This window comes from Ostrinia furnacalis, unplaced genomic scaffold, assembly GCF_004193835.3.
Source record: "Ostrinia furnacalis isolate ACB-3 unplaced genomic scaffold, ASM419383v2 OfSCF0415, whole genome shotgun sequence".
Lineage (NCBI taxonomy): Eukaryota > Metazoa > Arthropoda > Insecta > Lepidoptera > Crambidae > Ostrinia > Ostrinia furnacalis.
This window is the reverse complement of record NW_021130654.1, coordinates 21,746-42,552: the sequence shown is the minus strand read 5'-3', so window position 1 is coordinate 42,552 and position 20,807 is coordinate 21,746. Positions and strand designations below refer to the sequence as shown.

General features: G+C 42.9%; 1 protein-coding gene across 1 annotated transcript; it reads left to right on the top strand.

Annotated features, from left to right (window-relative positions):
* Positions 1-19: 19 nt before the first annotated feature.
* Positions 20-16,722, top strand: dock (SH2/SH3 adaptor protein dock). Its single transcript, XM_028320163.1, has 10 exons — positions 20-536; positions 763-956; positions 2,440-2,570; positions 2,946-3,081; positions 4,613-4,700; positions 9,924-10,114; positions 11,881-12,031; positions 13,942-14,031; positions 14,321-14,483; positions 16,640-16,722. The coding sequence occupies exons 1-9, from the start codon at positions 432-434 to the stop codon at positions 14,441-14,443; spliced, it is 1,209 nt and encodes a 402-aa protein (XP_028175964.1). The 5' UTR covers positions 20-431; the 3' UTR covers positions 14,444-14,483; positions 16,640-16,722.
* The last annotated feature ends 4,085 nt before the right edge of the window (positions 16,723-20,807 follow it).

Sequence of the window (20,807 nt, the reverse complement as noted above, 5' to 3'; positions counted from 1 at the left end):
GCATTATCATTTTTTTTCTTCGCTAAATTGAAGAAAAAAAATTTGTCTATTGATTCATAGTTGCCCCACCGATTTTATGTTAAAAATTTAGTTAAAATCTTGTAAATTACAATAAAAGCGTGAGAGTTTTCAACCGCAAAACGAATAGATGACATAAGAATTACATAATTCCAGTTTTTACACAGCCACCATATAGGTATACGACAGAACGAGGATTTCTCAGTTCCAATGCAACTCTCCTTTCGCTGATAGCTTTCGATCGGATTTTCGCACGTCCTAATAATAAACAATCGAGTCTTTTCGCGTATCGCGTCGTTCGGCGATCGATCGCCGTGGTGGTGTTGTGGTGCAGTGCGGTGTGGTGCGGATAGTGCAGTGCGATGTATCAGTGAGGCGGCGGAGCTGATCGCGGAGCCCTGCCAGGGGGTGTCATGTTGGAGACGCGGTCGGCGCGCGCCGCAGACTCGGTGTGGGCCAACAAGCCGCTGCCGGCGCCGCACGCCATGGCCAATGCCAGGCACGGGAAGAATGCTCAGGTAAAAACCTGTCCCTTGATCTAAACTCACCAAATGTCTTCAGAAAATAGCAGTCTCCAAGCTTAATCTCATTCCTATGCCTTGAGGGTGAGCTAAATAGTTTCCAGTCTCCATAAATATCCCAGCACAAAGTCTGGTAGAGTGGCTCTTGATATGCATTTGACCAATCTGAACAAATTTGTGAAACTACCAATAAGTTTCTTAGCCAAATATGCAATTGTTATAGGATGATGTTTGCTACGTGGTAGCAAAGTATGACTATGCAGCTCAGGGTGCCCAGGAGCTGGATTTGCGCAAGAATGAACGATACCTCCTCCTCGATGACTCCAAGCACTGGTGGCGGGTGCAGAATGCCCGCAGTCAGTCGGGCTATGTTCCCAGTAACTATGTGAAGAAGGAAAAGCCTTCACTGTTTGACAGGTAAATCATTTAACATAAATCAGGTCATTGGACAGGATATAAGGTTGAAGTATTCCAATTAGATATTTTGGTATTTGGTATGTAATGAGTGATAATTTGCAAAACAAAGGTATTATTAGGATATACAATATGTTAACCACTTCCTAGCAGGCAGGAAAGGTGGTTGTTTAAAATCTCAGGTATTGTAATAAAATCAGCTTTAAAACTAAATAATAATATTCTCCTAATAAGCCAGTGTGGTTTTGCTACACATATTGAACACACATTCTTATCATAAATACAGTATTTACTCCAGGCTTTTCCTTATTGTTCCATGATAATGTACAAACATACAACTCACATATTTCTAATTAAGTACTGTGTCAGTACATATTATACAATTTGCCATCAGTGCTAATTAGTACAATTACTGTTGGTATGTTCATGTGAATGTAAAATTAACATGGTAGCATTGTGAAGTGTGTTAATTAACCTCTTGTTTAGAACCTTCACTTATGTCTTTACTATATCATTTAATGCTGAACAACTTATTTTGAAAATTTTATCTTAATCATTAAAGTAAAGGCAAGCATTAAAATTCAGATAGACTTGCCTAAGCCTAGCTGTCCTAGAAACACAAATTGCTGGTGTACTCATTATATTACAAACTGGATTAGCAACTCAGTTATTAACATTCATTTCATTGAAATTTCAAATGAGCAAGGTGCAATTTTTGCACTACCTAGTATAAATAGTAAAGTGAATTGTTAGTAAACAGACAATAATTTTTTTTTTTTTTAGTTTTATGTTCAGAGTTATAGGCACTTTCTTTTTGCCTTTTTTGATGCACGAATTACATTAAGGTAAAATCCTTTGTATTATATTGTACACTTTTGGGTCTACCTACATTAGCACCATGAAAGAGGCAAGTCTATTGTAGTAATTCCCCATTGTTTCACCCTTTGAATAGCCTTAATAAGTTGTGTAACATGATCCCAGTATTCCAGATATTTTATTGTGATAAATATTTTATACAATTTATTGTTATCAAGATGATTTGTACCTTGTTGTCAAACTACATATCCTAGGTAGTTCAACTTTGCAATTGGAATAATTTCTCTTGTCCACACTTCACACTGTTCTTTCTGACTCCTACCATGAGTCATTGCATATTTCCAGCAGTTTTCGTAATTCCGTAATACGGAATCCGTGTCTATTGATTCTCCTTAGACAACAAATTTAGGATGGGCGACAACGACAGGACCTGAAACATGAAAATGGCGTAAATCTACTTCATAGTACGTACCTACTTATAGAATGTAAGAGACGACGATCTATGTTGCAAATGTCGTTAGGCAAATGTTTGTAACAAAGATCGTGCCCAAATCTTTGTTTTGGAACTCGTCAGTCAACATTTTCCAATTTAGCCATTGGTATAGTTCTCGACAACTTCGCAAGAGACTAGGGGCGATATCCAACTGAAACATATCCATGTAACTTCCAGTATTAAGAAGAAGGTGAAGAAAGGCTCCGGCTCAAAGACGCTCCCGTCGAACTCCTCCCCGGTCCGCGGCGGCGGCGGCGGCGGGGCGGAGTCGCCGGGCGCGCGCCGCGTCGACGCCACCGAAGCCCTAGGTAATGTAAACATCTGTGAAAATTAAATAAGGTTAATACCCATTAAATATCCTTTTATAATGTCATTGTAACAAATTCTGATTTTGGTTTAGTCTTATAAAAGTTGTGCAAAAATCCTTCATAGTAGAAGGTTTAATATTATTTGTTCTGTAATGATGGTAATAAAAGCTAGGTATACTATTTTTGCAAATAGAAATGATGTCCCTCGAGGCTGCGGGTGTCTGGGCGGCGGTAATTACTTACCATCATGTGATTGATCCCTGTGCTCATTTGTCCCATAAAACAAAAGCTACAGTTTTTTAATTAATAATTGTGTTTGAATGTCAAATTCTCACTAAACTGGTTGCTTTACTGACCCATTGATCATGAATCCAGGTACGGCGGTGGTGAAGTACAATTACCAAGCGCAGCAGCCGGACGAGCTGTCGCTGACCAAGGGCACGCGCATCCTCATCCTGGAGAAGAGCAATGACGGCTGGTGGCGCGGCCAGTACCAGGGCCACACCGGCTGGTGAGACACCTTCTGTTACATTCCACCACGCAACCGGAAAACGCAGCGTGGGACGTCCACCCACAAGGTGACGACGACCTGATAAAGGTAGCAGGAAGGCGCTGGATGCAGGCCGCTACCAACCGTGCGATGTGGAAGTCATTGGGGGAGGCCTATGTTCAGCATTGGACGTCCTGTGGCTAAAATGATGATGATGATGATGATGACATTCCACCACTGCAGGCTGGACTAATGAGTACTTATTACTTTAACAAAACAATAACTGTGCAGTCGAAGGAAGGCAACAATAAACAAAGCCGAAGGTGTCGGACTTTCAGCGCCGCCGCTGCTGGTCATAATGTCGTCATAACTCTGTACTTACTGAAACTCTTCAAACTTTATCAGTTAGGGCTATTGTTTGATTCATTAACACTTCGATTCCAACTCCACCTTTTTGACAGACTTCAAAGTAGAGGTTATTTTCTACATAATATTGTTATGGCAAGTTAAACTTGAAGGCAACTCGTATATTGTTTAAAAAGTTAATATAATTCAGAAAAAAACACGAAGGTCAAACGTTAATTGCAACATTAATACCTGACAGCCGAATACTTGTTCAAGTACAATTATTAGTTAAAACAAGGTCCACTTTCTCTGTATTATTTCAATGAATATCTTCACAAGGTTCCCTGTAAGGCCGGCAATTAAATAGGCATAGTAAAACAATAATAGTAAGACATCTTCAAGTCACAAGTCTACAAGTAAGTGCGCTAATCTTGCAAATAAAGGGGGACCAAATAGTCGATTGAGTTGCCACATAAGTGACATCCTAGGTTCTTAATGCTATTAAAATTGAATCGCATTTTGACGAGACGTATCGTCTCAATATTTGTTTAGCGTAAAGTTTTAGATACATATTTTTGTTAAAGCTCGTTTTATACTGTGGCACTGTGTAGGAAGATACTGGATGACCGTCGCGGCATTGAACACCCACCGGAATATTGAGTCAAAAGCGCGACAAGTTAACTTGTGCCACACTAATTGCAGTTGTGGAATTTTGCAATTAGAAAAGCAAATGACTTAATTTGTGAGTAAAATGTACCACTTTGTAACATTTGGAATTTGTATTGCTACCTGAAACCGTTTTAATGGAATCTGGCAACATTATTTTTAATGATTTACATTATTACGTGTTGTATGATGTGAATAAACTCAAGCATTGGAAAGAACAAGGTCAAAAAAGTAACTTAATAATAATTTAACACATACTATTAAAAAAAACTTTGATTCTCGTAGCAAAATACCAGTTTTAAAAAAATCCTATAGGCACAAAGTAAACACAAAATTATAACTTACCGGAAAACATAATTTTTAATTGTACTTAAGGTACATATTAATTCATTCTTGGAAGCCGTTCAAAGTTTTTGTAAAAGTTAAACAAAGCTATTATGTAGAACGCGGTTTTTATTATCTTAAAATATGTATTTTGTGTAATTTGATAAAGAATTACCGATTCTCTGACATAGTTATTAAGTGCTACTGTCGTTTGCAGGTTTCCATCGAACTACACCAGCGAAGAGGGCGACAATGAGGACCCGGTGCACACCTACGCGATGGCAGAAAACGTCCTCGACATTGTCGTGAGTTACAACAATCCTTTTGATTTTACTATTTGTATCAGTATTGGAAAACATGAGTCTTTTACAAAAGCTTCGGCCAAACCAACGCGTTCAGTCTGCGTGCGCAATGGCGTGCACGGAGGCGATCAGACGTCGTTTAAGAATTTGTAGCAACGTTCACATTGACTCGTCCTGTCATTGGCCGCGGTCTCTTATATTTTGACTTTTTTGATCTTGAAATTGGCGGATTTTTTCATTGTGAACGTTTGGAACACGAACGCTGCAATATGAACAACTTTTGCATGCACAGTGATGCCCACTGTACACGCTATGGTGAATGTAAACTGAGGACACCGCGTAATCTATACTTAATATTATAAATGCGAAAGTAACTCTGTCTGTCTTGCTTTCACGCCTAAACCATTGAACCGATTTTGATGAAATGGCAATGCCAGATTTTGTATGGAGGGTGGCGTCTTTTTTTTTTCGCGCGGCCATCGACCAAACTTTGTTTTTTGGTTACAAAATAGTGTAATAAACCAAACTTACTATCACATGTATACCTCTAAACTCAGTCTGAACTGAGTTACGAGCGTTAGAAGTTTGATGATTTTACATACTAGATTTGCTTTTTGTGCGCAAGTTTTGTAAGAAATTGCAACAAAATATTGAGCTATTTTTTATTGCGCTGATTCTGCTCCACACTGATGTCTGGAGCCTTTAATGGATGGTATTGTTTGTTTACACATACAATGTCACTATTTTGTTGCAATTTCTTACAAAATTTGCGCGCAAAAAGCAAATCTAGTATGTAAAATCATCAAACTTCTAAAGCTCGTAACTTAGTTCAGACTGAGTTTAGAGGTATACATGTATAGCCTGACCAGGAACATAAAAACCCTGGCATAGAGGCGCGTCAATTGCATTTGATAGTGCAACACTGGGTACAGTCGTACCTGTATTAAATTAATAGGCTAACTTTATGTATCAGGATTCAGGATTATAGGCTAATTTAATATTTTCATAAATTAACAAAAAATATTATACTATAGGTCTANGCGTCCGAGTCCTCGATAGTACATACATACTTTTCTTTTTGCCTTTTTTATGCCTACTATGAATTACCTTTGTATTGTACACTTTTGTGTCTACCTGCACCATGAAAGAGGCAAGTCTATTGTAGTAACTCCCCATTGTTTCACCCTTTGAATTGCCTTAATAAATTGTGTAACATGATCCCAGTATTCCAGATATTTTATTGTGATAAATATTTTATACAATTTATTATATCGAGATGATTCCTACCTTGTTGTCAAACAACATATCCTAGGTAGTTCAACTTTGCAATTGGAATAATTTCCCTTGTCCACACTTCACACTGTTCTTTCTGACTCCTACCATGAGTCATTGCATATTTCCAGGAGTTTTCGTAATTTCGTATCTATTCATTCTCCTTAGACATAACAAATATTGGATGGGAAACAACGACAGGACCTGAAACATGAAAATGGCGTAAATCTACTTTGTACCTACTTACAGAATGTAAGAGACGACGATCTATGTTGCAAATGTCGTTAGGCAAATGTTTGCAACAAAGATCGTGCCCAAAACTTCGGTTTTGGAACTCTTCAGCCAACATTTTCCAATTTGGCCATTAGTTCTCGACAACTTCGCAAGAGACTAGGAGCGATATCCAACTGAAACATATCAATATAACTTCCAGTATTAAGAAGAAGGTGAAGAAAGGCTCCGGCTCAAAGACGCTCCCGTCGAACTCCTCCCCGGTCCGCGGAGGCGGCGGCGGCGGGGCGGAGTCGCCGGGCGCGCGCCGCGTCGACGCCACCGAAGCCCTAGGTAATGTCAACTTCTGTGAAAATTAAATTGGGTTAATACCCCTTAAATATCCTTTTATAATGTCATTGTAACAAATTCTGATTTTGGTTTAGTCTTATAAAAGTTGTGCAAAAATCGTGTCCTTCACAGTAGAAGGTTTAATATAATTTGTTCTGTAATGATGATAATAAAAGCTAGGTATATTTTTGCTAATAGAAATTGTCTCTCGAGGCTGCGGGTGTCTGGGCGGCGGTAATTACTTACCATCATGTGATCCCTGTGCTCATTTGTCTGTCCCATAAAACAAAAGCTACAGTTTTTTAATTAATAATGTGTTTGAATGTCAAATTCTCACTAAACTGGTTGCTAAAGCCTGGTCCATGAGCACGTAGAATGTTGTCCAATGACCCCAAGCTTATCGCTCGCGCGTCGCGCTCGCACACTCACTGCGGGCGCCCGTCGCACAGTCGCGACACAATATAATTACGCGCGAGCGATAAGGATGGGTAGCTTGGGGTCATTCGACAAAATTCTACGTGCTCACGGACCAGACTTTAGTTACTGAGCTATTGATCATGAATCCAGGCACGGCGGTGGTGAAGTACAACTACCAAGCGCAGCAGCCGGACGAGCTGTCGCTGACCAAGGGCACGCGCATCCTCATCCTGGAGAAGAGCAATGACGGCTGGTGGCGCGGCCAGTACCAGGGACACACCGGCTGGTGAGATACCTTCTGTTACATTACACTGATGCAGGCTGGACTAATGAGTACTTATTACTTTAACGAAAATGAAATGAGGAAATCCGTAAACGAACTAAAGTTGCTGACATAGCCCGACGGATTAGAAAGCTGAAGTGGCAATGGGCAGGGCATATAGTACACAGAACTGACGGCCGATGGGGCAGCAAGGTTCTGGAATGGAGGCCGCGTACCGGAAAACGCAGCGTGGGACGTCCACCCACAAGCTGGACTGACGACATCGTAAAGGTAGCAGGGAAGCGCTGGATGCAGGCTGCTACCAATCGATCAATGTGGAAAGCATTAGGGGAGGCCTATGTTCAGCAGTGGACGTCCTGTGGCTAAAATGATGATGATGATGACATTCCACCACTGCAGGCTGGACTAATGAGTACTTATTACTTTAAGAATAACTGTGCAGTCGAAGGAAGGCAACAATAAACAAAGCCGAAGGTGTCGGACTTTCAGCGCCGCCGCTGCTGGTCATAATGTCGTTATAACTCTATACTTACTGAAACTCTTCAAACTTTATCAGTTAGGGCTATTGTGTAAAGGTGGAGTTGATATCAAAGTGTTAATGAATCAACATTAACACTTTGATATCAACTCCACCTTTTTGACAGACTTAAAAATAGAAGTTATTTTCTACATAATATTGTTATGGCAAGTTAAACTTGAAGACAACTCGTATATTGTTTAAAAAGTTAATTTAATTAAAAAAAACACGAAGGTCAAACGTTAATTGCAACATTAATACCTGACAGCCGAATACTTGTTCAAGTACAATTATTTGTTAAAACAAGGTCCACTTTCTCTGTATTATTTCAATGAATATCTTCACAAGGTTCCCTGTAAGGCCGGCAATTAAGTAGGCATAGTAAAACAATTATAGTAAGACATCTTCAAGTCACAAGTCTACAAGTAAGTGCGCTAATTTTGCAAATAAAGGGGGACCAAATAGTCGATTGAGTTTCCACTTAAGTGACATCCTAGGTTCCTAATGCTATTAAAATTGAATCGCATTTTGATAAGACGTATCGTCTCAAGATGTGTTTAGCGTAAAGTTTATTACATATTTTTGTTAAAGCTCGTTTTATACTGTGGCACTGTGTAGGAAGATACTGGATGACCTTGACCACCCACCAGACTCAATAAGTCAAAAGCGCGACAAGTTAACTTGTGCCACACTAATTGCAGTTGTGGAATTTTGCAATTAGAAAAGCAAATGACTTAATTTGTGAGTAAAATGTGCCACTTTGTAACATTTGGAATTTGTTTTGCTACCTGAAACCGTTTTAACGGAATCCTGCAACATTATTTTTAATGTTTTGCAGTATAATGACGTGTCTACTATGTTCTTTAATGTGCTCAAACATACAAATAAGGTCAATTTTATAGGGATTATGTAAATATGTAAACTCCCAAAAAGATAACTTACAGGAAAAAAAAAACAATTCTTAATTGTACAAAAGTTACAAATTAGTTCATTTCTGGAAAACGCACCCAGTTTTTGTAAAATTTAAACAATAAGCTAATGTTTAGTGCGCAGTTTTGATTACATTAATCTTAAAATATATTTCGTGTAAGGTGATAAACAATAATTGACACTCAGAACAGTTATTAAGTGGCACTGCCGTTTGCAGGTTTCCATCGAACTACACCAGCGAAGAGGGCGACAATGAGGACCCGGTGCACACCTACGCGATGGCCGAAAACGTCCTCGACATTGTTGTAAGTTCACAACAAGTCACAACCATTCTTAATGTCAACCAGTCATATTATGTATATTTTTCGGGTTTTTTAAAGCATGAGTAAAAATATTTTAAGAATGTAGCTTTTATCATATATCGCTAGAACCTAAACTACCGGTCAGAAAAGGTTTTAACTACACTGGTCATCACAAAAATCGGCCCACCTACGTTTTACAGGAAAACTCGTTTCTACTGACACAATCATGGTGCCCCAACAATATTGGTGTTATTTGAAAGCCCAATAAATATCCTTAAAGAAAAAGACATTTAATTTCCTAATAAACGATTAACATATACAATAAATGTGACTTGAAAAACTTGAAAAAAGACCTCACTTTGGGCTCACCTCTGGGATCAATTAGACAAATTTTTATGGTTATAAAACCAAATAATGATCTCACGTGTCCTCTTTAACAGATGGATAGCGATTAATCCCAACTTAACAGTTTTATAGCCATAAAAGTTGGCTCAAGCGTAACTACCTATTTTTTGAAGAAGTGACTGGATTCTTCTACAGATACATTTTTGGGGTAAAAACCTTTCCTTTAATGAAATGAAGTTTATAACTAGGCTTTTAAATGGTAATATAGTATAGTAATATTGGTGGGAAGTGGGGATGCATACGTTTAAAAGTGCTTGTCTCGGGTGGGTCGATTTTTATGATGAGCAGTGTAATAGATAAGGTGATAAAGTAAGCAAAACCAGAGTATAAGCAATATACTTGGTGCATTAATACGGTGCAATGAGTGTTTCGCGTTGCGTCGCATTCGTCGCTGACTTAGGATACCGTCGCATCGCGCCGCATACTGAAACGTAAGCTGCAAACAAGGGATGCCATTGCCATTGTTTTGATCGCGCTCATCGCCTACATATGATACCCCGTAATTCTAGCAACATTTTCTTACGTTGTCGTGTCACCAGGTGGCGCTGTACTCGTTCACGTCGAACAACGAGCAGGAGCTGTCGTTCGAGAAGGGCGACCGGCTGGAGATCGTGGAGCGGCCGCCGTCCGACCCCGAGTGGTACCGCGCGCGCGACTCGCGCGGCCAGCTGGGGCTCGTGCCGCGCAACTACCTGCAGGAGCTCGCCGACTACCTCACGCAGCCCTACAGGTACGCCGAGTGTACCTCACGCAGCCCTACAGGTACGCCGAGTGTACCTCACGCAGCCCTACAGGTACGCCGAGTGTACCTCACGCAGCCCTACAGGTACGCCGAGTGTACCTCACGCAGCCCTACAGGTACGCCGAGTGTACCTCACGCAGCCCTACAGGTACGCCGAGTGTACCTCACGCAGCCCTACAGGTACGCCGAGTGTACCTCACGCAGCCCTACAGGTACGCCGAGTGTACCTCACGCAGCCCTACAGGTACGCCGAGTGTACCTCACGCAGCCCTACAGGTACGCCGAGTGTACCTCACGCAGCCCTACAGGTACGCCGAGTGTACCTCACGCAGCCCTACAGGTACGCCGAGTGTACCTCACGCAGCCCTACAGGTACGCCGAGTGTACCTCACGCAGCCCTACAGGTACGCCGAGTGTACCTCACGCAGCCCTACAGGTACGCCGAGTGTACCTCACGCAGCCCTACAGGTACGCCGAGTGTACCTCACGCAGCCCTACAGGTACGCCGAGTGTACCTCACGCAGCCCTACAGGTACGCCGAGTGTACCTCACGCAGCCCTACAGGTACGCCGAGTGTACCTCACGCAGCCCTACAGGTACGCCGAGTGTACCTCACGCAGCCCTACAGGTACGCCGAGTGTACCTCACGCAGCCCTACAGGTACGCCGAGTGTACCTCACGCAGCCCTACAGGTACGCCGAGTGTACCTCACGCAGCCCTACAGGTACGCCGAGTGTACCTCACGCAGCCCTACAGGTACGCCGAGTGTACCTCACGCAGCCCTACAGGTACGTCGAGTGACCTCACGCAGCCCTACAGGTACGTCGAGTGACCTCACACAGCCCTACAGGTACGTCGAGTGTACCTCACGAAGCCGTATAGGTACGCCTGCTCCGAGCCGAGTGTACCTCACGCAGCCCTACAGGTCATGTGGGACTCCCTTTATGGATGGTAGCACTATCAGCTAAAACTGACGTGAACAAAGCCCCAACGTGACCACGACCGCTCTGCCAAGAGCGAAACGAATATTTATTTATTTATTTAAGGCACAGCTACAGAGAACAAACAATAACAATACAATTAACACAACAACATAGCAAAATATTAAGTCTGAACTCCGATTAGAGCACAACATTTAAATAACAAAGAAATAACAAACAACGGGCCTACAAACAATAGACAGTTTCACTCAATCTTATTTTTATTTTTTCCTTTTTGTGTCAAATAAAGTTTTTCTTTCTTTCTTTCTTTCTTATTATAACAATTCATTTACCCTATCCCTACAAGTCCGAATAAATATGAATATGAAGAAGAAGATAGCAGCTACCAAGACATTTGTCAGGCCTCCCGCTAAAGAGGGGGTTTACCGATGCACTTGGTAGAGACCATGTAATGACCATGACCATCACTTAGATGGCTCTCCCGGGCTATTGCCCACTGGTCTCAACTAGGGAAGGGGACGAGTAAATCTTCTTCTTCCGTCTGCGCCTGAGCGCGTGGGCTTTGGGATCGTTTTCCCAGCCTTAGTTTACCTCACGCAACCCTACAACAGGTACTGTCTGAGATCGAAGAGATGGGATGTACACAAACCAACAATAATTCGAAAGATGTGCTCAACGTTATGCCCATGAAATCATTTGGCCAGGTTAAACGCGCGTTGAGCGCTCATTATCTGACCTGGCCTTAAGCCAACGTGGCCACCGGTCCTACATTGCGTTCCTTAGTAGGTACTATTGTTCTTGTTCTGTTCGCAGCGAGGCTGGCGGCGGCGGCGCGCCGGGCGCGGGCGCTCCGCTGGGCACGCGCGCGTGGTACTACGGCGCCATCACGCGCACGCACTGCGACGCGCTGCTCAACCAGCACGGCCACGACGGGGACTTCCTCATCCGCGACTCGGAGACCAACGTGAGTCATTCACTATACCAGCGGTTCCCGAAAGGTAGTCCGCGGAACCCTGGGGTTCCGTGGAAAGGCCCACGTTTCGTAACCGACGTTGTTCGCTCGCACCGACTTGTTTACGCACAAGGGAGGGGCAGGGCGTGCGGACGGAGTAGTACGGGGGTTCCGTTTGAAAAAGTATAATCAATTAGGGTTCCTTGGCAAAAAAAATTGGGAAACCCTGGAACTATACCAACCATGGGCGTTCCCCGTAGCCTTACTCACGTAACAAAACTTCAACGACAACAAAACACTGAGTTGCGATCCTATCTATAGTCTGGTCCGTGAGCACGTAGAATTTTGTTGTCGTAAGCTACCCATCCTTATCGCTCGCGCGTAATTATGTTGCTATCGCGCTCGCACACTCACTGCGGGTGCCAGTCGCACAGTCGCGACAGCAATATAATTACGCGCGAGCGATAAGGATGGGTAGCTTGGGGTCATTGGACAAAATTCTATGTGCTCACGGACCGGGCTTTAGTAATCGTTCTATCAAAATGACCCTTGTGAATAGGGATTTAGAACTGTTTTTCAATGGAACGACTTCTGAACGTCAGCGAGATCTTGACTGTCAAAATACCTGAATTAGGCCACAGGGAAGTCTCAAAGACAAATGTCCGTTTTCACCATCAATCCCTAATTTTTAAGTGACCCCTATGAAAATAAAATTCCTGTTATGTGTTACCATAGAGGTCACTTAAAAAATAGGGATTGATGGTGAAAACGGGCATAAGTCAATCCGACCTAAAAAAATCTGATTTGCCCCCGCTAAGCCAGAAGCTGGGTATGGCTTGCCACCCCTAGGACAGAAGCTAGATATATGAAACCAACCGAATTGAGAATCTCCTCCTTTTGTTGAAGTCGGTTAAAAAGGACATTTTCGATTGATACACCTATAGATCAGCGGTTCCCGAAAGGTGGTCCGCGGAACCCTGGGGTTCCGTGGAAAGGCCGCAAGGGTTCCGTAAAAAATATTATCCCACGTTTCGTAACCGACGTTGTTCGCTCGCACCGACTTGTTTACGCACAAGGGAGGAGCAGGGCGTGCGGGCGGAGTAGTACGGGGGTTCCGTTAGGAAAAGTATAATCAATTAGGGTTCCTTGGCAAAAAACATTGGGAAACCCTGGAACTATACCAACCATGGGCGTTCCCCGTAGCCTTATTCACGTAACAAAACTTCAACGACAACAAAACACTGAGTTGCGATCCTATCTATAGTCTGGTCCGTGAGCACGTAGAATTTTGTCCAATGACCCCAAGCTACCCATCCTTATCGCTCGCGCGTAATTATGTTGCTATCGCGCTCGCACACTCACTGCGGGTGCCAGTCGCACAGTCGCGTGGAATGGTAGCTAGGGGTCATTGGACAAAATTCTACGTGCTCGCGGGCCGGGCTTTAGTAATCGTTCTATCAAAATGACCCTTGTGAATAGGGATTTAAAACTATTTTTCAATGGGACGACTTCTGAACGTCAGCGAGAACTTGATACCTGAATTAGGTCACAGGGAAATCTCAAAGACAAATGTACGTTTTCACCATCAATCCCTAACTTTTAAGTGACCCCTATGAAAACAAAATTCCTGTTATGTGTTACATAGGGGTCACTTAAAAATTACGGATTTATGGTGAAAACGGGCATAAGTCAATCTGACCTAAAAAAATCTGATTTGCCCCCCCTAAGCCAGAAGCTGGGTATGACTTGTCACCCCTAGGACAGAAGCTGGGTACATGAAACCTACCGAATTGAGAACCTCCTCTTTTTGTTGAAGTCGGTTAAAAATAACATTTCCGATTGATACAGCTATATATAAATTTTCTGACCTTTTTTACAGCGTAATCCTAGTTCCTTAAAATAAGCTACCGTTTTTGCTCCAGGTGGGCGATTACTCGGTGTCTCTGAAAGCTCCAGGCCGCAACAAACATTTCCGCGTGCACGTCGAAGGCAGCCTCTACTGCATCGGCCAGGTGAGATTAGTCACGCTTTTGAGTCCCTATACTTGCATTAACTGACTTGAAAACGGTTTAAAGTCCGGCCGCCGAGTACATAGAATTTCGTCCAATGACCCCAAGCTGCCCATCCTTAATTATATTGCTGTCGCGACTGTGCGACGGGCGGCCGCAGTGAGTGCGAGCGCGACAGCAATACAATTACGCGCGAGCGACAAGGATGGGTAGCTTGGGGTCATCGGACTAAATTCTATCTGCTCGGCGACCGGACTTTAGTTCAAATCGTGACCGATACGATGCCTTCCAGCGCAAGTTCCCGACGCTGGACCAGCTCGTGGCGCACTACCAGCGGGCGCCCATCTACACCAACAAGCAGGGCGAGAAGCTGTACCTCGTGCGGCCCCTGCCGCGCGCCGGCCAGCCCTGCTGAGCGCCCGCCGCGCCGCCGCGCCCGCCACACTCCCGCGCAGGTCACTACTGCCAGTACATGTACACCAACAACCGCCTCTCATCATCATCATTTCAGCCATGGGACGTCCACTGCTGAACATAGGCCTCCCCTAATGCTTTCTGTGCCGGTATGCACAATACTTAATCTCTTCATATCTTATCTTGATCACGTTCACAGTGTCAGCACATTTATCACGTATAGTGCTGATGCTGTGACGTCATTTACCTTTGATCTATATCGTATAAATAGTCGCGCAGTTCACATTAATAAACAGACATATAGCAGAGACTAACTACAACCCGTGTCTCATTCATACGGTCCCCCAACATGGCACAAATTGGTGACCCCGACGAAGAAGATGAACCTGACGAAGATGGCACAAATTGGTGACCCCGACGACGAACCGGACGAAGAAGACGATCCTGACGAACATGGCACAAATTGGTGACCCCGACGAAGATTACACAAATAGTTAAAGACGTAACCTCCATCACCACCACCTTCACCCACTTCCACTCCATTGTGAACGTGATCAAGATAAGATATGAAGAGATTAAGTATTGTCAGGCCTCCGTCACTCGCCTATGCCGGCCGAGATAATTACCTACAGCGCGCGACAACTTCAAGTTGCAAATCAGTCAGGACCGCCACGCGCCGTGACGCGCCTGTGAGCACACGCGTATTTCTATACACGCTCGGTCGATCATCGTTTAAATCAAGGTTTATTGTTCCAACAGCACTGTTATTCTTCTTTAATGGAAAATCGTAATATTTAGAAATAATAATTAACTGTAGTGATTTAAATAATTTAAAAAACTACACTTTTTGAATAATTTTGAAATACTTATGACAAAAAACTGTAGCAAAAAAATATTTTACCTAATAAAAACATTAACTTTTACTTTACCGTGTCTATTTTCCAACACTACACCTTTTAAAACTGTTTGTCCAATTTCGAATTATCGTAACACTGAAGTTTATTAATAGGTACTTTAGAGATGGTACGATTATACAAACACCACTAGATTAAAGTTTACCAATCGTAAATACAATAAATGCTTCTTAAAATTAAGTTTTTATTTATTTTACTTTGCTTATACAACCCTGACGCTTGAGCTGTGAGGTAGATCAATTCTGAACACAAAAAAATAGCGATCTTGTGAGCGTAGTAGTAAGGTGCGATTTCGAATGCACCATGTGCGTTGGATATTTTGCATTATTATTATTACCGTTAAAATGCCGGCATCTGATCCTACACAAAGGAGTGCAATTTCTGTTGCTACTATTATGTATTCTGTGGTATTGTGCATACCGGCACACTTTCCACGTTGATCGATTGGTAGCGGCCTGCATCCAGCGCTTCCCTGCTACCTTTACGATGTCGACGGTCCACCTTGTAGGTGGACGTCCCACGCTGCGTTTTCCGGTACGCGGCCTCCATTCCAGAACCTTGCTGCCCCATCGGCCGTCAGTTCTGCGTACTATATGCCCTGCCCATTGCCACTTCAGCTTGCTAATCCGCCTCTATTACAACTGCATAAGAGCTCGCAGTGTCCAGCTCGACGTGCCGTTGTCTGTACTGTTAAAGGCCGGTAGATCTATTCTCTTACATAAAACACTGGATACTTAACATTCACATTATATTGCCATAATTTAGATACAATTCGTGACATTGACATTACGTCAATGTCACTATGACAGCAGCTCATTGGCTATAACGATACCGTTATTTTGACGTTTTATATTTATCACAATTAACAGTACATTCACTGGAGCCAGCCGCTACGAGAGTTCAATTTCATTCTTATTAATTCCGACGACAAAATGCTGTCGTACCAATTTTCCTGTGGATGTCGTTTAACGAATGAAAACAACATACTGTTCTTCACGCCTCGGCCGATCCAAAGTCTCGTCCGCTGCACTGAGAACGCGCACGGTCCTTCCTACACCGAGTCTCGCTAACAATGGTAGTGACTGAGTTTGTTCCGGCGTTTCTTCTCAGCACTTGCCATATGTTTGTCTCAAAACGCTGGTAGGGCCCAAAAGATAAGGAGACATGTAAAGTGCCCCATAAGGGCTACCTTTTCTTTTTATTGTTTGCTATATTTGACGTTCATAAGTGCCACTTGTGGTCTAAACTGAATAAATATTTTTGATTTTGATTGGTTTCCGCAGGGTCCCCGAGCGACGACGAGCAGCCGTCGCCGCCCATGCGCCGGGCGAGCGCTCGCGGCGCGCGCGTGTGCGCCGACGTGCACCGCGCCGAGTAGGCCACGCCCCCAACACGCCCAGGCCACGCCCCCAACACGCCCAGGCCACGCCCCCAACACCCCGCACTGACTGAAGACAACCAGCGACCCTATGTCCAGCACCGTACGGCATGTCGACTTTACGCTCTTTGATTTTAAGACTACTGTACGTCGGGTTCACGACGCGTCGTCCGAGTGAATTAGCGTCGACAACGCAAATTTAATGAGGGTTTTCGCGATTGAAAAATCCACCAGATGGCAATACGTAGACGGGAAGTCCAAATGTTATTGTTGACATGACATTGACAGATATGTCAAAATCCACCAATCATGCAGCATTTGGACCTCCCGTCTACGTATTGCCATCTGGCGGATTTTTCAATCGCGAAAACCGTCATTGATGTATAACCGAATTTGCCACCGATTCGAATTCACCTCCGGCGGGAGGTTGCCTCTGCCCGCGGTCGATGTGGATTCCTGAATGAAAACGTTTGGTGGAAATCATGAATGTAGCTCTCGAGCGGGTGATTCGGGACACTGGCCACTCGTGAGCTCCGCACTTTTTTTGGAACCGGCATCTAAATTATGTATCTTACTGTGACAAAACGAATATCATCCAGATGTATGGACGACTGTAAGCGGGACTTTCTTTCCGTCGTGTGTGCGTTGTATTCTATGACGTATCGTCTTTTGCTAAGTCAGTTAGCGTTCATAAGGGTCGGAAGTTCATTCTGTCAAACTGTTAACAATGTTGCGATGATGATTAGGCGACATTTTTCGATTCCAAAATTTACTGTACAATTTTTTATCGCGCAAAATTTCACAACACCCAATTTATGTCAATTTTCACGGCTTTTTACACTGAATTTTTACTATATGAGAAATCATTAATTCTGGGTTGTGATAACTGGCCGCAGTAAAATTATAAAGTTCCTAATTTATAGCAACATTGCTAGCAATAAGTATTTTGACTCGAGAACTTAGCGAGGTTGGTCGCTCAGTCGCCGGGCCCCAGGGCGGGCGCAACGGGTGCACGTTAGCAAATGCGTTGGAACAACGCCTATAATAATTATCACGATAATAAACCAAAAATTGGCTTCTTTACCGCATCTCTATTAGTAATAATAAGAGCGTTTTCTATATCATATATTGTTTAGATAAGTTCCGAGTAAGGTAGCGTAATTTTTAAATGATTTTTATAGGAAACGGCGTTTTATAGGTAATATTCGCCACGTATGATGGCAATCGTAGCGCTCTATAGAGTGCGGGTTGTTTCTCTGTATGCGGTAGCATATACTCCATAGTAAGGATGCTTCGAGTAATCTATGCGATGATTATTTGGGGGGAAGTTCGAGACGTTTGACAACTTGAACGAGTGGCTCTTAATCTCGTTTGCATAAAGCTGACGTCGCCAAGGCGCATTTACAATCTGTTGACACAAACTCGAGCACGAAAGTTTTCGTGGAACGTTTCGTATTTCCCCCCGCATGTATAAAATATATACACTTTACACATATGCATATAGGAACGTTGTGATGGTTGGCCACGTAAGTTAATGTAAGTCATTGTCGTGGAATGGTGGGCGAGGGTGGGGATTTTGTACTTTTGTAGTATCGCGCTGCGGACGCGCGCCCGCGGGACACAGCGGGACGAAGGCGTGCACTAGATGAATGATCATCAGCACAATGACATAGACTCTTTGACATAATGGCGTTAATATTTAGCGTTCATATTTTCCAAATCCTGATTTTACTAAAAAATCAACTAAACAGTCTTTTGACCGGCCTCTAAAAATATTAGTGACAGGATTACATTTCATTTCTAATTCCCAAATGGAAGTTCGTAGACGAATCGATGTAACGTGTTCCTGTCTCGCACCGCGGGCGCGCGCGGCGGCGGCGGGCCTCGGCGGCCTGGTGAGGGTAGCGTTGAGGCCCGCCGTCGACGCTGTGCCGACTAATATTAAAGTCTGACTAGTGCGAGATCGTAGTCTTAATCTTCTGTCTCTAACTTCTTAGTCTAATTACAACGAATTAGGAGTCCCATTGTTATTGGAGAGGCACATGAAGTTTAAGTACACATTGTCAACGGGTAGCCGATTTATTTAATGTAATATTTATCACTTTTATTCGATGGAAGTCTTCCTGATCACAAAACAGCGGTCAATTTAATATGAAATCAGTACCCGCGCCTAAGATTGAACAATTGATTTACACTACTATTTGTATTTTTTAACAAATTAATGGTAATCTGGAATCGGTTTGAGATGGAAGCAGTAAAGTGGCAATGTTACTTAAACTTCAGTGCGGGCATGGAATCTCAAGGGCTGGCTTCCACTGATGACTGCCGCTAGTCAATACGCCGACATCACACGCGCGGCGCGGTCGCGTTGGCGAGCACTCGCGGGACGCGGTAATATATTATTCCATAAGCATTTAACATAAGCGTTCCACTTTGTATCCCATAGCCTGTATCCCATACGCGTCCCGCCGGGCTGGCTCGCAGCCGAGTCGCCAACGGGCGCGACCTCACATTCAAATAATTATGTAAGATGTTTAGTTGTGACAAAATGACCACGGCAGCTGTTGCGTTGTTTTTTATTTTTAGTTTATGCAATTTATAAATTTAAATGCGAATCACGTTATTGATTTTATAAATATATTTTTTTTTGTCTATTATACTACATGATAAGCATATTAGTGTCTATAACGATCAGATTTCTGTGCAATTATTAATCGTAACTTTGTATTCCAAACGCTTTTCAATCATACTCACTAAGCCGTCTGTAATGCCTTGTAGTGCTACCCAAAACCTGTAGGTGGAAATTTGAATCGAGTTGGTGCACGGTTGGGATTACGATGAAATGAACTTCGCAAGTTCGGTTAATTGTAAGCAGGTGACAAAAAGAAATTCTCAAACACCAGCTCGATTCATTTGACCGCTCGGCGGCTGCGGCGCGCGCTCGCTATGCAACAGAAAATTCGTATCCTCGTGAGTTGGGAGTCATTAACTGTTAAATGAATGCACTTGACATATAAATAATTGTAATGCCTAATAACTCGCCACCCGTCCCTTGTTGTCGCCGTGCAGCAGCCGGCCGAGCATGTAGCTGGAGCCGCGGCCGCCGCTCCGTTTGTCCGACGCTATCGCAATAACGACACTCCATGTGAAAAGTATTAAATAGCTTATAAATGGAATGATTTATTTTTCTATGAACGTTTAGTTTACACGCAAATAGAGCGATCATTTTTGTAAAGCACCAAGTGTAGAGATTTTGTACGCGAAACCTAGAAATAAGATTAGAGTATGTACACATTGTGAATTATAATTTGTTTGTGATTGGGGTGTTTTCCACGGACTTTTGTGACGACTTTCGGTTGAGCAATAATTAATTAATTTGCAGTTTAAATTATGTATTTTACGTACATACATTTTTTGTAAATTGTCTTATTGAGATTGTTATTTATAGTCGTTTTTTTAGGAAAACATCCTTTTAAGTTGTCCTTGTATGACTGCAGTCGCACGTTATATTTATTGAATGTGATAATTTGGGAATATGACTTGATTTTACAGCCGAAAATATCATAATAACAATCTTGGGATCTCGTAACCGTAACTTATTATGTAATCGTAATTAGTAATTTAGATGGATCTCTGGATGCCTCAAATATTAAAATATGCACTGTAAATTCATAGTCATATCTCAATTCGCAAGGATCGTAAGTAACTAGATCTTTTTGATGTATTTAATACGTTTTATACTCAATATTGTAATTAGAGTTTAAATGCGAGGCAAACTCAAAATAGAGATTTAATAGAGTGAAAAAAAAATAGATGAAATTTACCAACTCAAGTCGCGTCTTGCCACCGAGCGATCTTGAAGTTTTTTTCTCTCAAAATTTACATTAATTAATTTGTGTGCTGAACACAAGTTGAGCACCAAGCGGTGGGTGGGTTCGTGTCTTCCGATCGAATGAGGGAAGCATTTAGTAAGCATTTGAGCGCATCACATTGCAGCACAAACGTGGTAGAGCATATGGGTTATTGTCGAAATATGGTTAAGTGGGATGTAAAGCCTGGTGCACACGTTGCTA

What these genes read in the sequence shown, in the direction of transcription:
- dock (XM_028320163.1), top strand. Translation starts at nt 432, where the DNA reads ATGTTGGAGACGCGGTCGGCGCGCGCCGCAGACTCGGTGTGGGCCAAC. An exon ending in AAAACGTCCTCGACATTGTC is followed by an intron (nt 4,701 to 9,923) that starts GTGAGTTACAAC and finishes TCGTGTCACCAG; the next exon opens with GTGGCGCTGTACTCGTTCAC. An exon ending in GCCTCTACTGCATCGGCCAG is followed by an intron (nt 14,032 to 14,320) that starts GTGAGATTAGTC and finishes GATGCCTTCCAG; the next exon opens with CGCAAGTTCCCGACGCTGGA.